This window comes from Halyomorpha halys, unplaced genomic scaffold (genome assembly GCF_000696795.3).
Source record: "Halyomorpha halys isolate HHAL.00 unplaced genomic scaffold, Hhal_1.1 Scaffold577.1, whole genome shotgun sequence".
Classification (NCBI taxonomy): Eukaryota; Metazoa; Arthropoda; class Insecta; order Hemiptera; family Pentatomidae; genus Halyomorpha; species Halyomorpha halys.
This window is the reverse complement of record NW_027113760.1, coordinates 231641-256864: the sequence shown is the minus strand read 5'-3', so window position 1 is coordinate 256864 and position 25224 is coordinate 231641. Positions and strand designations below refer to the sequence as shown.

Here is a 25224-nt window from a genome sequence, read left to right as displayed (position 1 = left end):
GAAATATAATCATTAATATAATGAAATCAATTAAAATCTTGAGAAGGTACCAATGCGTACCGGTCACTAACATGCCATTTTTAAAATATTTTCGGACAAATTACGTCAAAAACCGATATAACTGTAGTAGATCCTGACCTTACGTACTAAATTTCAATTCTGGAACTGCTGGAAGTATTCAAATATTGTAATATATAATTACTTATTTAATTTGTATTGCAGTTCCAGAGTTGATATTTAGTACGTAGGGTCAGGATCTCACTATAGTTATATTGGTTTTTATTGTAATTTGCCCGAAAATAATAAAACAATGGCATGAGTGGCATGATAATGACCGATACCCATCGGTACCTCCTCCTGACTTAAATTGATTTCATTAGTTAGCTGAGGTGATCCCTCATCCGGTTCTTTTTTAGTCTTCGGTATTGTTGTGGTAGTAGAGTTTGTCATCGAATGTCTTGTATGTGTTAGTGTTGTCTTGTACAGTAGGTATGGGTAAGTCTGCGTTCATTGTTCTTTTACTGATGTTCTTTGGAGATCGTGTAGTCTGATGTAATGTTTTTGATTGAAATGTTTTTAGCTCGATATTGTGAGTATTTTTGGCTCTCCTGTAAATTTGTGAATCGTATGTCCAAATGGTGTCAATAAGTTGGTGTAAGAGTGTAGATACTGTCTCAATTTCGTCTGTGAAATAGAGAATAAAGGACCTTTAGGAGCTTTTTAACTAAGTTGCGCCTGTTTTTCACATGACGCCCCCATGCCATTTTTCTATCGAAAGTCAATCGTAAATATTTATCTGAATTAGTTTGCGGAAGTCTATGTATGCTCGAGGACATGTGTCAAGACGGAGTTGTGGGATTTGTCGTTATTTAGTTTGATCTTCCAAATTTTAAATCAGTCGTTAATATTTAGTAAATAGTTTTGTAAGGACAGTGAAACTTGCATGAAGTGAGGATAGCTGTATCGTTGGTCGCTGCGAGGGTGTTATTGTCAAGTGGGAAATCATGTGTTATTCCTGTGTATTTCCTTATTCCTCTCCTGCCTGTCCAAGTTAAAAAAATGTACATACCCAAGTTAGCTGATTCCGGTTCAAGTCTGATTGGAAGTGTATTGGCTTAGTAATAAGTAGATTGAATACCTTAACTGAAGTAAGTGCATTAAACTCAATAAAGAAACAAATCCAAGTTTTCATGACTTATTACTATTTCAATGGTTAAACTTCTAATTTTCCCTGATGGAAAGCTCTGTAACGGGATTCACTCAATATGAGGTTCAATCCACAGCTATGTGAGAAAAAGAAGTCTGTTGCACTGTTTGTGGCGCCAAACGTAGTTTAATCGCAGTTTATCGCCTGAACAAACCGCATAGCCTGCCATAGGAGTTCGGATTTGGTAGGCCTTGTATTGTAATATCCTCGTATATTATAACATCTTGTGAATGTTGCGCCGCGTAGGTAGTTGTTTTATTTTTTATATGGTTATATTTAAGGTTTTTTATTTTTAAAATATGGATTTTATCATAATAATAATAGAGTCAACTTGTTACTAGAATTGGGTCGAGCCTAGCGCTAAAGTTGACGAACTGCGATTGGAATTCAACAAGCTGAAGACACTGGAAGGATCGATCGGCCTGCAGATTATTGGCCTCACCAAACTTAACATCAGCCACAACCTGCTGGAGAGCATTGGACCTCAGGGTCTGGAGGGTTTGAAGGATCTCAAGTGCCTCGACCTATCGCACAACAAGCTCCTAACGCTCAGTGATGCAGCACAAGTAGGTCTCTTCGATGAACTTTAGTCTAGAATAATATAATATAATACCTACTATATTAATCAATCTGGAATAAAAACACAGCCAACATCCAAAAAACAGCCAAATAGTATGTTTCCGGCTTACAAAAGCTCCAATTTATAGTGATATTTTTCTTTTGTCGAATGAATAACTTATGTTCATCTCTGATTATTTATTTAGAGATCTTCAGCTGAAAAAAAAAACGCTTCAAATTATTACGTAATTGTGTTTTATTAAAATTAAATTTTAATTTTATTATTAAATAACTAATAATCAAAAAGTTTTTTTTTTATAAAAATAAATTAATGGAGCCAGAACGAAGGGGTATTCCAGAATATTGGGCTAAAAAAAAAAATTTTTTATGTTTTTATGTATAAAAAAGATTTTATGTTAGCTCTGTTAAAGTGAGATGTAAAAATTCATTTGTAATTGTATACATGTTACTCTGTGGCAAACGGTGAATATATCGACATTTTATGTTATTTAACCGTAACTAATTAAACTGTATAAACATTTTATTTGTGTCCACCACCTCCGCGTTCAACAGGTTCACACGCCAGGCGTCCGCCATTAGTTGAGAATTATAAAAAATTACGAAGCATATGAGATAAATTAATTTCAGCATATATGAACTAAATGCTAACTGCGGTATGTTTTAAATGTAAGCTTGTCCTTCACACGTGTCACATTTTCTCCTCCCAAAATATCTTGCTTATGCGAGTGAGAGAGGTCGCTGGCAACGTAATTGCTTGGGCGCGTTGGAATCCGGCACTATTCTATTGAAATAAATTTTGTCAACTAACATAATTTTTATTCATTTGGAGAGGTAATGGAACAGCTTTCGAGAAGGTTCTTCCTCGAAGCCCTGAATGTAACCGTGAGCAATGAAAACCGCTTCTGTAAATTCGTATTAAAGACAGAATGATTAATTCCCCTCTCACTTCCATTGATGATAACACATTCAAAATTGATACTTTCAACCACCCATAACTATCATTGCGGCCTTGCGATAAGAAAAAAATGTAGATATATCCTATCACAAAATATTGAAGAAATTTGTCCTTGGTTATTTTTTCTAAACTTTACCCCGAGAAAGTATGATATTTAAAATATTAATAATTTTATAAATATGAGTTGTTATTTACGTGTAACATATTAGTATATAACCACACTTATATAATTTATCTTTAATAAATGATGAATTTAAGTCAATTAACTAAAGTGACAGCTAGATGGTATTTTCGTGCTGTAAAAAAACCTAAAATGTGAGAAATTATGTGCTAAACACCCAAATTTTGCAAAAATCAATTGGTCTAATTTATGAATAGTGCAAGTGATAAAAAAAAAAAGGAACTAGTCAAAAAAGGTGTTGAATATCATAATATTCATACATGGAAAGGTTATATAATCTTATTTGAATCCAAGTAAACTTGCTAAATAAAAAATCAGATTGCCACCTGAATTTAAAAATTTCCTCTAACCATTGCTAAGTTAGACGGTATAATGTAGGGCCAGCAATTTTTTCAGTTTCGGAAGGTAGCTGATAACTACTATTCAATGAATATTCGTCACTTTTGTTTACTGGTCCTTTTTATGTACAATTGATCTCGTCAAAAATTGTCAACAGTGGTTTGCCTTACATCATATTTTTCCATTATAAACTATAAATTTAATAATAAAACAAATAAAAAAATGGTGTAAAAATACAAAAGTACTGTCATACATACTTACCTATATGTATATAATGTCGGACATTTGGTTCATGCATTAAATGTACAATTAAAATGTGGACTAAAAAGAACAAAATATACCATTTCATGCAAATAAAAACAAAATTTTGAAATTTAGCCCAAAAAGAGCGAAACATGGATTATAATATTTCAATATATTATTACATAACCATGTATCTGATCGATTAAAGGTTTAAAATGTGTTACAAGACGTAATGAAATGATAAAATAACGTAATAATATGTTAATACAGTCTCTTCTTAGAAGTATTGACCGATATAGGAATAAATGTATTCGCATCAGTGATTATTCAACTAAATATTAATTATTAGTTTCGTGTTATTATTATTTATTTGTTGTTTTCATAAATCACAGACAAATTCGTACATGAAAAAATTATTTCATAGTTGAATCGCAAATTTCAGTCTAAAAAATATAGTTTAAATAACGTAAATTTTTACAATTTACTCTTTCAATTACGAGCAAAATAATATGTTTGTTGTTTAAATTATATGGTTCTTTTATTTATATGTACTAAAGAAAAACAACCATATTTCTAGAAAAAAATAATTATTTTCACCTTCCAAAGGGGGTAGGAGTGCGTTGTCTGAATGTATGTTTTTTCAGTACAAAAAATGTTCATCAAAATCGGCGAAATGCAGCTTAGGCTCGAAGACAATGTGTTATAGTAATATGAATTTTGAGACTAGAATAAATATTTCCCCTTATATTACACTAAAAGGCCAACTTATAGTAACAACAATGTTTGGATCCAACTCAAGAACTAACTGTTTTCAATCGACTCTTTGATACCAAAAGTTAAATACTTTGGTATGTAATTTCAGTATTATGTAGTACATTGTATGAAATTTCAGACGAGACTTGGTGCATTAGAAGATCTGAGGGCATCCTTCAACTTAATAACGCATTTAGAAAAAGACTTCCATGGATTCCCTCAGCTCTGTTGGGCTGACATGTCTTATAATCAAATCGAGGACATTAGCAATTCACTCCTGGATCACACCCAATGTACATACCATGGTGTTAACATGACCCTAAGGATCTACTTGCAAGGTAAGAATCAATAACATATTATTATGCATCCATATGATTTTGTATATGTAATCAAGCATGAGATGAAACCGACCATGCCTGTTCCACCGCTTATTGTCTTCAATTCCTTCCTCTTCCCCATTTTTTCTAGTTTTAGCGGGTAACGAACCCCCTTTTAAAAAAAGGTGGAGTCCACTCACTCTTGTTTGTAAACTATTGCCGAGAGCACCACTTGTTAAGCATTTCGATAATCTTTTTCTGTTCCATAAAGGAACTGGAGTAGAAAATGGAGAACATTATGAACACAAACTTTAAGAACCCACACAAGATAATAAATAACTTCATCTATAACTATATAAGCCCTATCAATTTTTAAATTTTTTGAAAATATCCATGTTTTTTCCCAAAACAAAAAAATTATGAAATTCATTCTCAGAAATATTGGTTTATCCAATATTAATGTAAGGTCATGATAAGGGTTTGGAGCAGATAGGTTCGTTATCAATTTTTTATGAAATGAATTTATTAAATATATACACGTTTTAATGTTATTAGTAGCAAATACTTTTCTATATTATTCATGAATGTGTATTGGAGATTTATTTTTCATCCACAGTTTTTTATGCCCAATCTAATTTCAAACCAGAGGAACTATTAAAGTGCCTGACTATAATACCTTAGCTGTTATCTTTCACCAAAGAAAAAAAAAAGATCACTTCTGGATATGAATATTTCTGTAAAATTAAGTAGATTACTAGAAACTCTGTTTTGACAAATCGTTTTTTAGTTCAACAACTCCTCTTAACAAATCTAAAGAATTATTTTCCATTAGATTCATAGGCTTCCCTGATCTTTATAAGGCATTCTTTGAAATGACTCCGTGTAAGCATTTACTCTCATAGTAGACCAGTCAAATTGTATTGTACCAAAAAAAAAAAATAATAATAATAATAATTACAAAATAATTTTTAAAAACAAAAATTTTTAATTTCGTCTAAGTGAAATAAAATAACAACCGTAGAATGTTATTGCATATCTCCTTAAACATATTAATGGACACACATATTAGTCAACACTATCCTCCTTTTAGCTTCGTCGTAGTCAAGTAAAAAAGGGATTGTGCGTTCTCATGATTTACCATTTGCGAGTTATTTAACGGTACACAGTTTGAGGAGAAGCGCGAACGATCTATCGTTGGCCATTAAAACCTACTCAGCACCCCAATGCCGTCGTCGTAAAATATACTCTATAAATACCAGATCATGGTACATATTATCAATAAAATAAATTCAAAGAGAACACCTGGATGAGCCCAAATAAATTTTCTATTAAAATGCCTCTTAACGAAATTCTATGAGATGAGTTTTTGAGACAAGTCGATGGCCATCATTTAGAGGTCGAAGTCGAAATACTGTACGTGGTCCAGGGTGACACACTACATGTCATCTCTAAAAAGCTGAAAGTCATACTGAAGAGATTGCATGGCAACTGCGCACCTGGTTAGGAAACCATCATCCTTGTGAGGAAAATTCTTTCATTCTTTACAGACTGGTTTACAAGCACACCTCATGTAACTTCTGATGGAGGTGTATAGAGAGATCTCAACAAAAATGCAGCGACAGCTTTGGTCTCTATTGACTGTACGGATGTATTAGAAGCCATGTCTCACTGAATTGTGTAAACTCGCGGTCCTCGACTGCACAGAACAACTCTAACGGTATCATGTGTCATTTCTAAACAACGGCAGCCAAACTGTACTGGTTCGTGACTCTCCAAAGGCGGATCCACATGTTGGCCGCTCGCCACGAATCGGTGGCTTGTACAAATGCTCGGTAAACAAAGAGCGGACCATCCACATGTCAGTGTTATTCAGAGAGTCAAGCATGGCGGACGTACAAGAGGTTTCAGCTATTGCACTGGGATTATATTATTTTTATTACAAAACAAAGGAAATTAAATATAAATAAATAAGATTAAATATAAAACTTATCATAAAAAGTACCAACGAACACCTTTAATCTCTTAACAGCTCTCAGTTGCAACTAGGCAAAGAACAATGGTGGAAATGCTACACGAGCGCTCTCGCGAACCCCTTTGATCTGTATCTAAAAAACCGACTCTCAACAGATCGGCAACGAGCTTAGGCCAACTCTTACAAGCCACCCTTCCACATGCTCGCGCATGTCTGAGTTCGCCATGGTTTGGCCAACATAGACAGAGGCCCCTCAAGACATCACTCACAGATGGCGTCAGTCTTATTTCCTCTCCCGATCTCAATATAGAAGGCAGGTATCATGGGTCATAACTGCTGAAGCGCAAAAACCACCACTTTCTTTCACTGATGATACCGTTGTATAAAGTAGCATCGCCGGTGATAACATATGCACTCAGGAACTTTTAAAATTAGTGTCGGGAAATAAAAAACACTATACCATCACAACATCCAGGTAAAGCTGGCCTAGAGATTCAGGCTGCCACCAACATTCTAAGTGATAAACATCCACCTCCATGTCGAATCTGCCTCCTGTCCTTTGGCAGAGGATTTGCTGTTTGTGGTTACAACACCTATCATCCAAAAAGTCAAAGTGAGGCAATAATTGCAAATTAAGGACTACCTACAAACTCCCACATTGATTGATAGTAAAAATCATCACCTTTCTGTGGTCTCCAATCATTACCTAATACACATTCAGATCGCCCTGATCTTTATTTCATGTTTTCTGTTCCTATACCAAGTCACTTAGTTCCACAAAATGACTTGATAAGAGTAAAAAAAAAAAAAAAAAATATATCCGCATTAAAAAAGATAAAACATAACAAAGCCACATGACTATTTACCCGACATAACAAGATTAAATTGAAATTCCTTCCTCACTTTTAATGCAATGTAATCTTCAATTCTTCACCATGCATACATAGGCTAGTTAATCTAAGCTTTGCATCCCCCTCTAATTGGAAGTTAATGCTGATAAGCTGGAAATGTTTTAATATTTTCGACATCAGATCTAGGAAAGCGGTAGTGTTCTGCTTCAGCAAGCAGAGAAATTACTTGAAAAAAGCTTGAAAACAATAAACGTTGGGTGACCCTATTTTCACAACTTAGTACGTTTTAGGGCATCTGGGTCTCCAAAAACATAAAATCTTTGAGTTTGGATTATTTCATAGATGTACTTAAAAACAATAGAACATCTCCAGATCTTCAATGCAATGGAACTTGAACAACTCAAGGTATAAAACTTCCTCAATGGCATTTTCCCCAATAATTGTCCTGTACTTTTCAGAACTACGGCCTTTAGATGACGAACAACCGTTTTAGGGTAAGACAAAAGACAAGATTTAGAAATAAATATTATGTTTGATATTTAATCCGATTAAAAAAATACATTCGAACCCCTCCCACTCATAATATAAGAATTTTTCCCAGTAGTAAAAAAATAACTGATATCAAAAGGGCTGCCTCTCCAGGCAACTTGTCTCAGGAGAGCAATCTCAGGGATGTTAGAAAAAAAAGGCTAAAAATGGGCTGGGAGCAAAGCGCCACCACATATGTGGTCCTCGCTTTATAAGGTGTACAATAACTGATGTGCAGAGCGCTGAGGCTACTTCACTAGAAATAGAGCAAGGAGGAACAGACAGTCCATAATGGAATGGTACCCAATAGTTTGCCAAAGTACCGAGTGCTTATTATAGCAACTTGAATAGCAGAATGGTATTTTGACTGAGATAATTATCGCAATGGTTACGTTGCCTCTTGGGTACACTCTGTAACATACTGCCTAATTTTAGCTTCCATTCTCTCAGCTGAACATGTTTCGTATTTAATGATATTATATTACAGTAGGTACGGACCCTTATGACTTCATCCATAATTTTATTAAATTTGACTAAACAACCTTCATGCAGGAGAAAATTGCTTTCTTTAGTTACTTCTATGTGATAAAATTTTCAATTCTCTTTTAATCAATTGAAAATATTAGAGCTGAACTTTTATTCTACATTTTTCACTAATAGAGATCAGTAAAAGAGCCAAGGTGGTTTTTAATAAACCATTATATTTTGGTTACTTTTTCATTGAAATCTATTCTCAAGAGAGTAAAGATATTTGATTTAATTCATTTTATTCTCTGACTGGCACCATATATTTCCATTCAAATCAATTCAGAAGCATTCAATGCAGGCTCATTAAATAAAAATTATTGTCCTTGTATATTTAACCTGCTGAACTATTGTTCCGTTGTGGATTATAACCCAACACCATAAACTGAATCATATTTATGTGAATTTAGGCCAGAGCTCCAATAAAAAAGATCCGCTGTGGGCTTTATTCCTTATGAGAGAAACAGAAGAGGAAAGCTGTCCATTTAAAGGAATAATAATAGGGTCGGTTATAGTCTGTAACGACAGACATGTGGTTCAGCAGATCTAATGTACAAGTACCAAAATAATTTCCTACAATGAAAATTAAAATAATGTATGCCTTCTAATTGTTTACAGGTAATCATGGACTTTGCAATCTACAGTTAAGCGAAAAACTTATGAAATTTAAGCAGAAAGATGTTGAAATACATGGACTTACTGAATGTCAACATAACAATGGTACACAAATTCACTTAGCATCAAGTTTGCTGGTATGAAGAGAGCAAATGGTGCTGGGGAACAGCTATTTGCTTGCCTAATACAGAGCTGTGATCAGGCACTAGGAATTCCAACCAGCAGCAGTTCCTAGTGATAGAGATAGTTTTGATTGTGTGTACATTGATTGTGTTAAGAGACGTGATCTTTTTTATAATTTCGAACAGGTACTCTTAAGAAAGATGTATAAAAGCTTGTCTGAATGTTGGTGTTAAATAATCTGTATTCATGAATGTGTATTATGTAAGAAGCCACTTTTGAATAGTCAACATTCACCTAGAAAATAAGGAAATATAAAAAGCTTATGACCTTTTTCCATATTACATCAAGTAAGTTGATTTATAAGTTGGAAGTTAAACACAAGCTTGCCTTTTACAGTATTTTTAGATAAAAAGTTAAACAAAAATAGTTAAACTGCTAATTAAGGCAACAATATTTAATTTTTTTCTAAATAAATAAGAACAGCTGTGTCTCGTTCTTATTTGCGAAAACAAATAAATGATGATGCTTGTTTTCTTACTGTACCTGAATTTACTAGTATCAATAAAATTATGTATATTTTTAGATTGAATTAAAAAACATGATGCACATTTTGTCTAAATTTTCCACTTGTTTGACTACTTTTGTTTTTACTTAATTAAAAGAATAAGCTATATTATTACTTTTATATTTTTACACATTTTTTTCAATATAATGGGAGAAAACAGTAAAATAATTTTGCTGTCTCATATATTTTACTGTACATTCAGGAAAACATAAATAGAGATTTTTAATAAAAAAAAAAAAAAAAAGAAAAACCTTGAGGATGGGAAATGTATACCAAAAGTTATAGCTTTAGAAATATTACTATTCTTTACCTATTATTCCTAAAGCATTTTTTAAAAATACACATTAAATTAAAAAAAATATAAAACAATAATTTATTTGCTAAAATTTTATACAACAATAAAACAGAATTTTAACAAATAAAGGTAAAAGAAAACTAATCATTCCTAATAGATTATTTTGACACAATAGAAGGGTTGCATTTAAGTATCCAGTTGACTGTGTTTAAAAGAATATTCATATTAAAATGTTGGGCGATGGCTTTAAATGTTCGTAAGTGCCTGCCAAGTTGTTCACGATCAACCAATAATTGAAATTCACCAGCACAAGTACAATGAACTGTCATGTTTTCCATTTTAATCTAAAAAAAAATATATATATATGCTTTATGTTACTCTCGTAAGATGATATAAATAAATTTGCATTTGTTTTATGAAAATAATAAACAAATTAAAAAAGCATTGCTGATTAACAGCTTTTTGTAATTAATTTTTTTTCTGCCAGTAAGCTGTAGCATAACTAAGTATTTATATATTACAAACTTATTCAAATGTAAACTTTAAAAATAAAAATATATTCCAAAATATAAGCAGTTGTACAAATACAGTAATAAAAGTATGTATAAAATAATTGAATATAACTACAGATAAGTATTCCTCTTTTTTTATTATACTGGTTTATTTACACTAAGTAGTTGGAACTTATAATGAAGTTAAAAAGAAACAGTTACAAAAATATGAAAGTTAAAAGTGTTAACTATTTGAAGAAACAGTCAGTCATTTTGCAACTATTACTTTTTTAAGAAGGTAAACGATGATTACTAACATAGTCCTGGAGAGTAGCAGAACAAGATCTTGTGGGGTTGTTAGGGAGGGTGACTAACAGGGAATTTTAATTCATGCATTTGATGCTTGTATAGTGTAGATCACCCATCATGTAAAATGAATTCTATAATTTCATTACTTAATGAGTATTAAGTTCATTCAACATAAACTCTGAATTAGTAAGTAATGAATAAGTTATTTATTTAATTTTTATTTACGAAATGGAGCCCTGGGCAGTCATTAAATATTCTACAACTCACAACAAGTAAACTGAATAATATAATTTCATTATTTCATTTTTATACATGGCGCAGGACCTTATGGGCAATACTTAATATAAACTATGAATTAGTAAGCAATGAATAAGTTATTTATTTAATTTTTATCTAAGACATGGGGTCCTGGGAAGTTGCTCTTTCTGGAAAGATCCCTGACCATGAAGGAGGAAAAAGTATAGACTTTCTATTACTTAGTAGTCAAATTTTTTGTTTTACCCATATATATTTCAATTCTTAAGGTGGAGCCCCACAATCTTAATTATATAAAAATTACATGAGAAAAGAGAGATAAAAGAAATGACAAATTTTATAAAATAAATAATTTTACTGGTCTCCAATTAAAATTTATATCAATAAATTTAAAATACCTGCAAACAGCGACGACACTGAATATCCTGTAATGTATAGCCCATCGATTTCCTGTTAACAATGTCTAGAAGAAGTCCTTCAAGCTCTAGGTTGTCATAATTAGTACCACAGATTGGGCATTGCCATACATGCCTGTAAAATAATTAGCATTATTATTGAGAATATATATCTGTTCAAACATGTAATAAATAAAATCATTAATCAAACTAACACATCGTTTTCTATAGTCCTGTTTGTGTCCTTGCAAAGGTCAATGTCTCGACAGTGGTTGCACGAGCGACAGATTACTTCAGGAAGCACAATCGTTGCGCATGGATCTCTCCACTCTGAAATTTCACTAAACTCTCCTACACCAATCAGCCTTAATAAATTGCGTCTTAACCGACTGACTTCTTCCTCCACACTTCGATCCAAAGACAAAACCTGGAGAAATAATTTCAATGTTTTGTTTCATTAGTTAATTTTTAAATAAATAAATATATAATGGTTTCTAAATTTCTAAGAAAACATAATATATAATATAATACAAGTGATAATGAAAACTCAGTAGCATGGTATAGGTAAATGAAGTTAAATAGCAAAATTAAAAAACCAGTACAATAACTGGCACAGAAATAAACATTAAAAAAAAAAAAGGTATGCAGTTATTGGCTAATGCAGTTTCAGTTTGCCATTGTACATAATATTTTAGAGCAAGGAGGTATGTATGTAGACTACCAAGCCCAGCGGAAACCTAGTAATTCTCAAGTATTCTAACCATGATCTTCTTATTATATTCTCCAATGTTTCTAAAAGAGATTGTGTCTTTAAAGGATGTTTCACTGAATGAACTGCCGAACTCACTACAAAATATCAGATCTTCCTTTAATTATTTTATTTAATAAAACAACTGTATGACAGTGTAATCAACGTCATTATTATTATTAAGAACCAGTATGATCGTCTATATATTAAGTCAGGGGCTGCAAAACTTTTTTTTATCATCGAACCCTTAAAATTTATTGATTCTCTTATTAATCCCCTTTATAGAAAAAAAAATGTGTTTCTTAAATGATTGATTGACAAAATCAAATTTTCCGATAAATCAATGAGGTGTACATGAAAAAATTAGCAATGTTTGTTTCAAAATTTGTTAGTTTTAGTTTTAAATCATTATCAGCTGACTGTAAATTAGTAAAAGAACAGCATAGATGATCAACTCCCTAGATCAAATCAACCATTAATTATATTATAGTCAAAGGGTGAAAATTCGAATTAATGAAAAGGAAAAAAATTGAACTTTATACAAAAAAAGAAAAGGAAAGCATACTCGAGTGTGTGGAACAACCTAAAATAAAAAGAGATTGCTGAGGAGGTGGAAGTCATAATTCAAAGTCACTAATCTCATAAAACTCAGTAAAATGAGCCAATAATCAAATCAGACACAAAAAAATTAGTTCTTTAAAGAACTTCAACAACTGAATCATAAGCTGGTATAAAATCCATTTTGTTTTTACATATTTTTTTATTTCATTACGTAAATCAAACTATTACTTAAACAATAGTATAGTTTATGCTTCAATGATATAACTGAAAATATTGGGCTAACATTTTGCGATACACATCACATCATTAATAAAACAAAATAGGAGTTAGATATTATTTGGCTAGTCATGCACAATTTAAAACTAAATAATGATATTCCGGCCTATTCAATATAATCACTATTTCAAATTAACTCTTAATAAACATTGCATTTCATTATTATTATTTTTTTTTATTTCTTCTTTGAATAAACTCTTATAGATTAGACCCAAATTAAATTCGAGAATATTTTTGTAAATCAAGTATTAAGATAAAGAAATAATTATTAAAAATAATTATAAAAGTAAATTCTGTATTCTAGATTTGGTTCTTCAATGGAGTCAAATGCTGTCAGTTGCCTGGTTTCTGAAATTTATTTCTCTTACCGTCTTTTCTCTACTGTGAATAAAGTTCCATCCATGAAAAGTAGCAATATGGAGAGAGATCTGAGTAGAATGTGTGGTCAATAAGATAAGATGGAATACACAGCCTGAAGAGGAACTAAGAGATCAACGACAAAAATACAATTTGGGAATTTCTCAATTCTTGAAAGTTCTATGGTTCAAAAGCTGAAGAAATAATTATGACAGAGGATAGCAAAGCAGCTATAAAATTATATTACAAAAACCTGGATGGAGACAATATCATGTTAGGCATGTAGACTAAGGATTGGAGAACATTGAGAGTTCCCAACATAAGAGCACTAAACTAAACTTAACTGGATGCGATCGTGAAAAAGAAAACTAAAATAACTTATCAAGGCATCAAAATAAATTAAAACTACCTCTTAGCCACCTTTTCCTAGCTTGATTCTTTTCTCTTATATCTCACGAATCTTAAATAAATTTAATTAAGTTGACACAAAAACCGAATTTGTCATGAAAATGTAAAACAAAATTGATTTGTCATGGAAATGTAGACAAAACTGATAGCAGCAACATATTTTATATTTTATTTTAGACATTAAAATACGTAATTACTAATTAACTACATATATTTTTTCTTCAAAAAATGATTAACTAATTCTCACTAACCATTACCATTGTCTTCCTAGTCAACTCACAGAGAATTCACAATAAATTTACAAAAGTCAAACCTTGTCTAATATAAATCAATGAAAAAAAGCTTATCTAATCATAATCATAGATAAAAAAGTATTACTTTACAAACAGCTTTTACAAACTCCAGGGCAGGTACCATTTCTCTTTTAGCTAAACCTTCAGCCACTATATCATCCTCACCTAGAGTATACGTTGGCAACTTCTTTTGAATTTTTTGAGTAATCCTAAAAGTTCAAATAATTTTAATTCCAGACAAGGTCAAATATCAATCTGTGCTCAGATGTACAAAATGTATGCAACTTTTTCCTTTAAACATTTTTTTCACATTTCAGAGTCACTTTGTCGATGTTAAAGAAGCAAAAAATGTTATTAATATTTTTGTTTACTTTTATGAGAAAACAACAGGGGAAAATTGAAAACTGCAAATCAAATCCACATAATTGCATGCAGGCAATTTTTTTTTTAATTTACAATTTTGGAAAAATGTATAAGTGACATAACACATTGCAATCAGACCACAGATTTATCAGTATATTTAAATTAAGCAATTCAAACTCTGTTAAATCTCAAACTCCAGATGTAATAAAATCTTCATCTAATTTAAATATACCAACATAACAGATCTCAAGAACATATATTTCAACAATTATTTAAAAGTAACAATTTTTCCCCTTTCAGAACATTGATTGATCTATTAAAAACTTACATGAATAGTTTCTGTGATAAATCTCCAGATATTAATTCTTTAGTAAATTTAATTGTTGCTTCATCGATACCAACACCAGTAGGAGCAGTCTGGGTCTGGGTAAGTGATTTCAATAGCCGTCTTCTAGGTGTTCCAAGATTAGGAACTTGATCACATAAAAATTGATAAACAGCACTCATGAATCCAGCTATCATGGTTGTAAAGTGGTTCTGAACATTTGCTTTCTCTGGAAGGCATTCACTCAAATTCCAGTTCATAACAATTTCTGGCTGTTTAAAGATAAATAAACATAAAATCAATAATCATTTTGTCACCAGATAATAGTGAATTGAAAAAATAATTTTACCTGCTTATCGATAATAAGCACTTTTCAAATGAAATTTGATTACATAAAAATAAATAAAATTATACTTATTAGTTTAGTTATTAATATAAAGTACAAGAAAAAACTTTACATTTTAACTGCTTTATAATTTTACTACATAAATCCCAATATTGAGAAAATTATTCACACAAAATGAAAATGCTTTTGGGATTAGGAATTGTCTCACTAAGCTCAATGAAATCAGTTTTGTTTTCAAAACAATAAAATAAACATAATGCATATAAATGCAACAAATAGTTGTACCAAAAGCATGAATCATGATGACTATCAATCATAGTCATAAGTGACATAATTTTACACAGCCGTATACTTTAGCAATGTACAATAGTACATATTTAGGTAAAGAATATTTCCAATATTACAAAATAAATAAAACAGCAAACAAATCATTATTTTAAAAAAATAAGCTCTAGCCTTTTAAAAAAAGACAAGATATAATTATTTTTGAAATTAACCTTGACAAAAATCTATACATATTCACTTTATTGCAAACATTGAGGAGTAATGAGCTGCATTAATATCATTTCTTACCCCTTCTTCATCAAGATCAAGAAGCATTTGACTCTCTTCATCAAAGTTAATTGATAAAGTTTGCTCTCTTCTTGCCTCCCCAACGTCCCCTAGGCCACCAGGAAGTTTTCCTTTTACACCACCATGATTAGCCTAGAAATAACTTATATAATATAGATAAAGATAAATATGAAAGATAAAATGAAATGAATGATAAAAAAAAAAAATATAATATAATATAGATGATGATAAATATAAATGATCCCTCAAAAAATAATTGCAATTTTCGAAGAACAGTATAATCTTGATACTAAGAAGAAAAACACAGGAACAACAAGCTATCGGATTATCAAATATTCTGGACCTCCATGGGTCATATATAAACAATGTGACTAAGGAATAAAGATCGAAATAAAGCAAAACTAAATTTGTTTCATTAATACTTCTTTTATAACAAAACATAATAACGAGTACAGAGATTTAATGATAATTGACAAACATATTATAGAAAATCAGCCCTCGCCCTTCTGCATCCCCCACTCTGACCAATCAAAACTATCTTCTGTTACAAAATGTTTTGTTCTGTACAAAATGTAATATGAAAATAATAAACATTGTTATTCTAACTAAGAGTTAAACCAATCAACTGTGATAAATTCAATTTAAATTAGAGGTTATGGTCTAACAATCAGATAGATAACAATTATGGCGCCTTTAAATAAATGTTTGTTTAACTTTATATAAAACCTTTTCCTTTAGAGTTCCCAAACTTATTTCCATATGAATAATACAAGAGCACCAAGTTCAATTTCTAATTACTTTAACAATCCATAGAAAACCAGAGCTAATCCAAACTACTTCCTACATTTATCATCAAATACACTACTAATTTATACAGAAACATTGAATAATTTTACAGAAAAACATATCAAATAAACTTACAGGATCAAGCCACATGAGATACTCCCAACATTGACTGTAAGTCATTTGTATACTATGGAAAATTTCTTTATTTCTAATACTTGATACTACAAATTCAATATAATTTACTGCATCCTCAACAGTTTGTTTTTTTGTACAGAGTATTATTTTGTTGAAATTGGCATATACAATTATTGATCCCAATCTTTTAAACTCTGCAACTAACTGAAAGAGACAAATGTATGAGACTTTGGAAATCAATGTGTATTCCATCATTGAAATTATTAACCAGATACCTGCATAAATAATTTTTTCATTAAATTATGTAACGTTCTTCTAAGGGCTGGATCATATAATAAAGCATTTGGAGATCTTAACCATCTAAAATGTAAAAAATAAAATTAACATAAGAGGCCATCAATTTAATAGAAGTTTCCACAGAATATTAATAATAAATGAAAAGTGTTTACCGATAAAAATGAACAATCTGGAAATCAGCAAATACATTGCGAAATACTGAAACATCCCTAAGCCAGGCATTAACCATATAACGTAGAATTCTTAAAGCTCCACCACAGGATGCACTTTCGTCATAAGTTGGCAAAACTGGAGCTTGACCAGAAACCATATCCTCCAAAGACACTTGAGGCATTGCATCAAAAGCAATATTTGAACTGGTCCCTAAAATTTAATTTTATGACTGGTCTGCTTTGAATTTTTTGATACATAATTATACTTATCTTCTACTTAAGCAATGAAAAAAAAAATTAATACTAGATAAATAAAGCAAGAAGTAAAAATACCATCAAACAACTTAAAAATGTTGCTAATTATCAAGATCATTAATATAATAATACAGTATGGTGATGAAACCTACTGCCTTCAGTTTCTTTCTTTCATTTTTAATCGTTCTTTAGAACTTGTAAAGAACCTTTCGTAAGTAGGCAGAGCCTTTCAGTAGTTTTATCCTATTGAATCTTTTCTTTTTCATGTTTGTACTAAATTTTGTAATTAAAACAGATAAAAAATTTTCATGCTGTTTTCCAATTTCTGGCACTTTTTAAATCTTGCTCAATTTAACTATCTTAAGTCTTCTCTTCCCGTTTCATGTAAATATTTCAGACCGTCGCTCCCTGGGAGTTTTAGTGGAGTGAGTCCGGCTGGGAAAGATTGCATTTTTATATTTTTGTGTTATGATCTCTGCTATTTTGAGATTTTGACACGTCATACATTGACCAACATACTCGCTTTAAGTGTCTATTTGAAAGGCGAGAAAAGTAAAGCTACCACGAAGGGCAGTAGATGGGGGTTTCACGCCGTTGTCCAATTTCAGGAGCTTTCTAAATATTGTTTGATTTAACTATTTTAAGTCTCCTCTTCCCATTTCACATAAATATTTCAAAAGTAATATAGGACAGTTTCTCCCTGGGGATTGCATGGCAGGTCCGGCCACTTTATTATTTACCTTGGAGTAAATAATATATTTTTTGAAATTCTTGATTCCATTAAAAAAAAAAAAAAAAAAAAAATGTTTACTTTAATTATACTCAAAATAACTTTGGATATCCAATACCTACCTTAGAGCCACCAGAAATATTCCCCTTTGTGTGATTATTGACTTTACTTTCATCTACTGTATAGAACGATTGTTTAAAAACAACGAAAAGAATAAGTTTTTAATTTATATTTTTCTTCTTTCCAATAGAATGTTTAAAACTAATTATATGGGATATCTAGACCACTTTAGAAAAAGTCTTATAATTTTATGATTACATAAATAAAAAACTAATACATAAAATATATACCTTCAACATCATGAACTTTATGAGATTGTAAGAGAGTATTAACAGCTAAACTGTCAATATCCAACTCAACGCATACTGTTGTATAACAACCTGGATTATTGTTTACAACACTTGAACTTTCCTCAAAATCTGTAAGTAATCTGGTTAAAAAAAAAAGCAATTAAAATGTCTGAGGAAAAAAAAAAAAAAAGCTGGAGATGATATTTTCATACTTACGTATTATCATCTGCTTCTCTTCCTCCTAAATCTGGGCGATCTCTTTCAGAACACCAAAGAACAAAATTATTTTTCATAAGATGTCTTGCATAAAATAGATCAGCTCCGAATAGTGAAGCATCGCGAGGCACATTGCCTAGGGGTACATGGAAATACCTAAATTAAAAAAAAAAAGTGAATTATTAAATTTTCACTCTAAGGATCACTTAATCCTTTCATAATATCTTTTCATTTATCCTTTCATAATATCCTTTAATTATTTCATAATCATTTATAAGAATAATGTTTCCTTTGAACTATTTAAGGATAAGAATTGAAGAGAGATGCAATTTCCTCCACTGTAGTCAAAATTCGATAAATAGAAGTTGTTTCCTAGTCCCTTAATTAGTATTTAATGAAATGAAAAAAATCAATGTGTTTTGGCCCTCTAGGTAGTATGAAATTGTGGCAACGATAGTTTGCTAGTCAAAACTTTATAATTTGAAGTTAGAACACCCCTCCTCCTCACCCCATTCTCTACAATTTAAAGAATTATATTTCTCATCTCTCAAATAGCATGGATCTGTTGTTTGCTTACATATTGGAACTTGTTTTTTTTATATGTTTAATAAAATTACCTCTAGAGGAGCAAGTATCAACAATCAATCATCCCTTAAAATTTCTCCAGAAAGTGAGGATTTGTTTAGAAAATATGAATGGCAGAACAGCCATCCGTTACAAAAATAAACAAATTTTATTCTGCTTGACTCAGGAAACCTATAACTAACTGTGGAGGGTTAAAAATTGAGGTTTTCTTTCATGTTGAAGATGGCCTTAGTGTTCTAACAAATGATCTACTATTGGCCTGTCAGGATGAAGAAGAAGAATCGCCAACTCCAATCACACAAGTTAGGCGAAATAATCCTTTATATCCTATGTCCTCAAGGCGGATACAAGTGATGATTTCTCATTCCTCCTCACCATCGACTACTAGACCATGCAATGGGAAAGTTGCTAACATGAAATAAAATCAGATTTAATCAAAATGAACATTTCACTATAGTTTTTTATGTTATGTGATTTATATATTTATTATTTCCTATATTTTAAAGCCAAGATAACTTCATATACATCAGCACTTTTAATCCAACTCTTTTTCATTTGAATTTTTTTCCTCTCTACTGCTAAATTACTTATTATTCAAGGTGAGTTGAACTTGTTTCAGGTCTCTTAAGCTTCAAATTATCAAAATCGACAGTACTAATTTATACCTGTAGCTAAATTTGGTATGGATAAAAAACAAAACAATTAAACTTGTATTTCTATAAGAACTTACCTGCATTGTTCAGTTTGCAGAGCTAGAGCTGTGTCCAAGTTTAGATAATTCTTTATCATGAGTTTGGAACCTAATTTCTGCCATTCTATTGACGAATAAACATTCTCAGTATCTTGTGCATAAATAGGAACCACAGGCCATTCACTAAGAGAAGGCATAGCCGAAAGCAGGAGTTGAACATCTGTTTTGAGGAAAAAATTGCATATTTAGATTTGGTTAAACATCATATGAGGGTCATTCTCCAAATTTGGAGCTATTAAGTTTTAAAATATTTGTCTCCATTGGCCATTCTAGTCACTCCCTACCTAGCTCTCAAACAATTTTTATTGAGGTTAGGGAGTGTCGAATCAACCTTTTTTCATGTATAATCTCAAGAAGATTCACAGAAAAATAAAGATAAGCACATATGGAAATAGGTCCTGAAACACTACAAAACTATGTAATATAATACACATAAATCTTATCTCATGTATTTATAATAGTATAATCAATAGTTATCAACTACTTTTTCTTCCTTCTTGACTGCACCCTGACCATTGCCTTCAAAATAAATCTTGTTTTTATTGAATTTGTTAAACACAGGGAAGTGATTAGCAATGTTAATACAGAATATATAAATATAAAAATACTAACACTTTCACATCCAGAAACCAATTGAAGAGGTTGAAAAAAAAAAGAACAAAGGAGACTATGTGTTTTCTGCTTCCTACTCAGTGGTAGGAAAATACAAGGATACATTTGTCCTGATAACCTTTCAGCACGAAATTTATTTTTATAGGAGGATCAGGTGAAGAAATTTGAAAAACAGGTAGGGAGTGACCGAAAATTGAGAGAGAGGAGAAATGTGTTATAATTATTAGAGTGTTCTACCTAAAATTCAAATTGTTTCACACCAATACTTACAAGAATGCTGAAATGAGGGTAGCCATTTTTTTTTTTTTACTGGTAAAGAAATTATCATTCACTTGTATAGTTTCAGCCTCAGTTTTGCAACAGGGCTAGAAAGTGGTGAAAAAAATATCGTATATTTTATATCTAGACAACAATTAATGATTATAATATCTAAATGAGAAGGGAAATGTTGGCCTCAAGGAGGATAATTAACGTAAAATTAAATAATTTACATTCAGATGGTTAATCATTCTAATAAAACTCTATAACTGAAATAGCACCAAAATTGGAGAATGAACTATATATCAACTAAACAGTAATAACATTGTTGTGTTACTAAATTTGTTATTTTAGAAGAAGCCTAGGAAATTGGTTCAGATAGTGTTTATGTAACAATTTATGATTGCACTCTTCAGTTAGCATAGCTATAGCTAGTGTCCAAAATGAGATTATTTTACCTCAGGGAAATTGGACTCCTATGTCTAAATTTTTAAAAAGTTTTTTGAGTTCTAGTAGCTCCCCTAAGAGTTCTTGAATTTTCAATTACTTTCAGAAATAGTTCTGTTATTTCAGACATGAAAAGATTTCAGACAGAAAAATACTGCTGAAAGATATGCATGAATAACTTCATGATTTGTCAAACTTTAACCCCTAAAACTTATTTGTTTTAAAAGTTTACCATGAGTTGATTGGATAGCAATGAAAGTAGGCCCTTTCTTCTCGTCCCTGTATATCTGTAGAGCTGCTTGCAAGTGTCTATAAGCCTGCTTTAGGTCAGTTTCAAATTTAACATCAAATATGATACCTTCTGGAGGCAATTTATCTCTTTCCTCACCATTAGAGATTCTGCAAATAAAACACAGTTACATAAATAATATATATAACTGATATAGTATTGCCACTGTATTACAGAAACAAATATTACAATAGAACCTCAATTTAACAAATCTCAAAGGTTTTTATAACATTTTTTATACTGAAGTATTGGATGTATTGAGGTTCATTAAATCAAAGTCTGCATGGTTAAAAATTTGTTATATTGAGGTTCAAGCAGTTATTTATTGATCCCTATTTAACATATTATATATCATTCAACCTCAAGTTTTAATAAAATTAAATGATAACTTCTGTTCCTTCAAAGCTTTATGCACATTGTTTCAGTTTTCAGCCATCAACTACAAGATGACACTCTAAAAAAACTTCAGTTAAATCACAGAACAGATTACACTGACTAAATACGACCAAGATAATTTGGTATTATGATAGCAGAGAGCCTCCCAAATATTCATGTTCAAACACATCCATTCGTTTTAATGAGGTGGATACATAACAAGAAAGTAAATTATTTTTTTCTGAGTGGATTGTAAATTTATTACATTGTGATTTTGCTTACATATTATTTTGTTATATAGATGTGAATTTTTCATTGAATTCAAGAGAATAAAAAAAATTGTTATATTTAAGTTCCACTGTAGTATAACGAAAACAAACTTTTTTTTAACTTTGTTATATACAATGTATTGCGATTAAAAGATCATAAGTTTTTAGTAATATAATTTTAAATATTTAGAACTGCATATTGCATATAGCAACTTGAAAATGTTGTTGAAGTTTGAAATAATTATAAATCAAAAATGAATCTAGAGAATTATTTCCAGAAAATTTTGAAAAAAAACAAAAAAGATTTTTTACCCCACTGTATTTAAAATGTTCTAATTTTAACAGATTCAATGATTTATTGTATTATCTCAAACTTTTACTTTAATTTATTTATTTATAGATTTTCTCTACACCTAAGTCATTGCCAATTCAATATCTTGCACAGTGGATATCAGACTCTCTTCAATAGTTACTATCAAAGGTTTTTCCACTAACATTCATTAGTGCTGAATATAAGTTTGGAAGGTCTTAGTCTAAGAGTCCTATTTTATTAAGTAAGTGTGATAGGTCCATAGTTATTCATATCCTTCGGACTTAACCATGGCCAGTTACAACTTTTTTTTTATTAGTATTTTTCATGAAAAATAAAATTTTTCTCCAATTGTGACAAAAAACAATTTTTAAATAATGTGACATTTCTTTCTACTTGCTGCCTCATTTTGTTTGAGCCACAGTTTAGCAACCAAGATAATGTTTATTAACATCCATCCGAATTATAACATGTAAGCAATAATGGCAGTGAGTAATTAGTTCTCTATTTCCAGACAAATCACAACGGCACATAAACCATTGGAAGATTATAACACTTATCATTTTAATTTTCTTCAAATTCAACACTTTTCAAAATAACTTTTGTCTCGTGCTTATCACAATCAAAAAAATGGCTGACTGATAACATAACTTGCTCAAATTGAAGTGGAGCAATTTAGACAACTAATATCTCACCAACAAGTCATTGTAAGTGTAGCTATAAAACCAATTTTACATTAATATATATTATTCTAATAGTTACAATAGCAAATATTTTTTAGTTGAACTTGTGGTGTATTTATTTCCACTCTAAAAACACACACAAAAAAAAAATTTTTTTTAAATAGAATAGTCTCCTAATTGTTTTAAAATAAAAGATTGTATATATTTTTTCCCCTTTCAACAAGCAATACACCATTAATAAATCTCATAATTATTTATCTTTGAAATTACTTTCCCTCATTTAATAAATTTGATGTTAAGAATTCACTTTCTTCGAGTCCAAATTTTATTTGTACAAATTAAATAAAGGCATATTCTAAAGTAAAGAAACAACAAACAATTCCTCAGGATCTGGTTCTAGAATAATTAACCCAGTTTTGATTCTCTTACTAATTTTAGTATGACCACCACAAAAAAAATCTTTGATACCTGGTTGATCTTTCATTCTTGTAGAGTGAGGATAAATTGGGCATTTGGTTAGTTTTTACAGTATCCAAAACAATAACGACTGCTTTTTTAACAGGGCTGAGAAATAAAACTAAAAATCCTCGAGAACCAGTTGGTGCCTTGTGATGGTACAAATAAATTTGTTTCAGGTTAGTTTCACCCTAAAAGATAAAGAAAAAAAATGTATTATCAATTGAAACTTTGTTTATAAATAAAAGAAAATCATTTCTTACTGATGGTAAATATGGTTGATGTGCTACAGTTCGAAAAGTTAAATGCTGTAACATGAATGTATTATTTTCTGTAAGGGCAGCAGCAAGTCTTCTAGACTCATTTTTATCAACAGAACAAACACACCCAAGTTTAAGTAGAGCTCTAAATAACAATGGAACTTGAGTTTCATAGATTCCCTCAACATCAGGAGTAGAGAGATCAGCAATGAGATCACTGAAAACAAAAACATCACTTTTCAATTTAAACTAAATCAAATTTGTAGCAATTGTTTTCAATTAATTAGGAACTGCTTTATATTTATAACGGAAAATAGTTGAAAAATAATATGTATCATAAACAATTTTAAAAAATGAACAAAATTACACTCATTTTATCTTTCCCAATATTCACAATCTAGGAAAAATCAAGAGACTAATCCATGAACTGAAAAGTATTTTCTATGTTCAAAGATTTAAATAAGAAATACAAGAAAATTTTTTTAAATAAAAATAGTATTGCAAGATCAGTTATATGCATAATAAGGAAAAAGGAAAAATTATCTTAGTCACATTTCAAACCTTTATAACTTTACCAAATGAATGAATAGTTGTATAGAAAGCTTTCATGGAACTGTAATAGAGTGTACTGATACATAAAAATTGAAAAAACTCCCTCTAAATAATACTGACAGCTTAATTGATAAACAAATTAAATTTTCATACTAAATAAGAGAATGACAAGATTACTCACTTGCTATGCTCCTGATAAACTTCTTCTGGAACAGTATATTCATAGAGGTTAAATGAGAGACGTGATCTTGGAAGAATTCTATTGCACTTTTTATATAGGGAATCAGGAGACTCTTCTTTGACAGTTCGATGGTTAACATAAAATATTCGAGGCACTATTAAGCGAATTTGATGCAATTCATTTCCGACTATTACCCATACTTTCATTATCCCTGGAGCATTTGTTTCAGTAATCTAATAATTTAAAGAATTAATTAATAAAATATTATTATAGAAATAAAAAAAAAAAATCCAAATTTCAGAATATATACCTGCAAAATCTGCCATGGAGTATTCAAAAGAGATTTCTGGGCTTTCTTCAAGAAACCCCCAAGCGTACTTGTTAATGACGGCTTATTGTTCCTTTCTACTGTATTAGACATTCTTATTTTCTTGGGCCCTTCTTCCCTATTTTTCGACTCTAGTTGCCATTTCCATTTTTTCTTATGAAAGTTTAACCAACCCAAATGCTCTTCCTGTATTCACATA

At 30.6% G+C, this 25224-nt stretch overlaps 2 protein-coding genes and 1 long non-coding RNA gene across 5 annotated transcripts in view; 2 read left to right on the top strand and 1 right to left on the bottom strand.

Moving 5' to 3' along the window:
- The window catches only part of ltl (larval translucida), a 41957-nt gene extending 30245 nt beyond the window's left edge, over positions 1-11712 (top strand). For all 3 annotated transcript variants that reach the window (XM_067051091.1, XM_014426442.3, XM_014426443.3), the window contains 3 exons: positions 1549-1773; positions 4397-4595; positions 9069-11712. In XM_067051091.1, the coding sequence (XP_066907192.1) occupies positions 1549-1773; positions 4397-4595; positions 9069-9208 (564 nt within the window). In that variant the 3' untranslated portion in view covers positions 9209-11712. The remainder of the gene's footprint in view (positions 1-1548; positions 1774-4396; positions 4596-9068) is intronic.
- DNApol-epsilon255 (DNA polymerase epsilon catalytic subunit 1) overlaps positions 10103-25224 on the bottom strand; it is a 38169-nt gene continuing 23047 nt past the window's right edge. The window contains exons 21-37 of the mRNA XM_014426437.2: positions 25008-25211; positions 24698-24930; positions 23968-24181; positions 23717-23895; positions 21555-21721; positions 19985-20165; positions 18670-18825; positions 18454-18593; positions 17119-17329; positions 16945-17029; positions 16670-16873; positions 15749-15880; positions 14833-15101; positions 14227-14350; positions 11714-11925; positions 11502-11634; positions 10103-10392 (exon numbers count right to left, since the gene is read on the bottom strand). Coding sequence (XP_014281923.1) covers positions 10207-10392; positions 11502-11634; positions 11714-11925; positions 14227-14350; positions 14833-15101; positions 15749-15880; positions 16670-16873; positions 16945-17029; positions 17119-17329; positions 18454-18593; positions 18670-18825; positions 19985-20165; positions 21555-21721; positions 23717-23895; positions 23968-24181; positions 24698-24930; positions 25008-25211 — 3030 coding nt within the window. The 3' untranslated portion in view covers positions 10103-10206. The remainder of the gene's footprint in view (positions 10393-11501; positions 11635-11713; positions 11926-14226; positions 14351-14832; positions 15102-15748; positions 15881-16669; positions 16874-16944; positions 17030-17118; positions 17330-18453; positions 18594-18669; positions 18826-19984; positions 20166-21554; positions 21722-23716; positions 23896-23967; positions 24182-24697; positions 24931-25007; positions 25212-25224) is intronic.
- LOC106684390 (uncharacterized) overlaps positions 23064-25224 on the top strand; it is a 46237-nt gene continuing 44076 nt past the window's right edge. Inside the window, exon 1 of the long non-coding RNA XR_001343696.2 lies at positions 23064-23272. This is a non-coding gene — a long non-coding RNA (uncharacterized lncRNA). The remainder of the gene's footprint in view (positions 23273-25224) is intronic.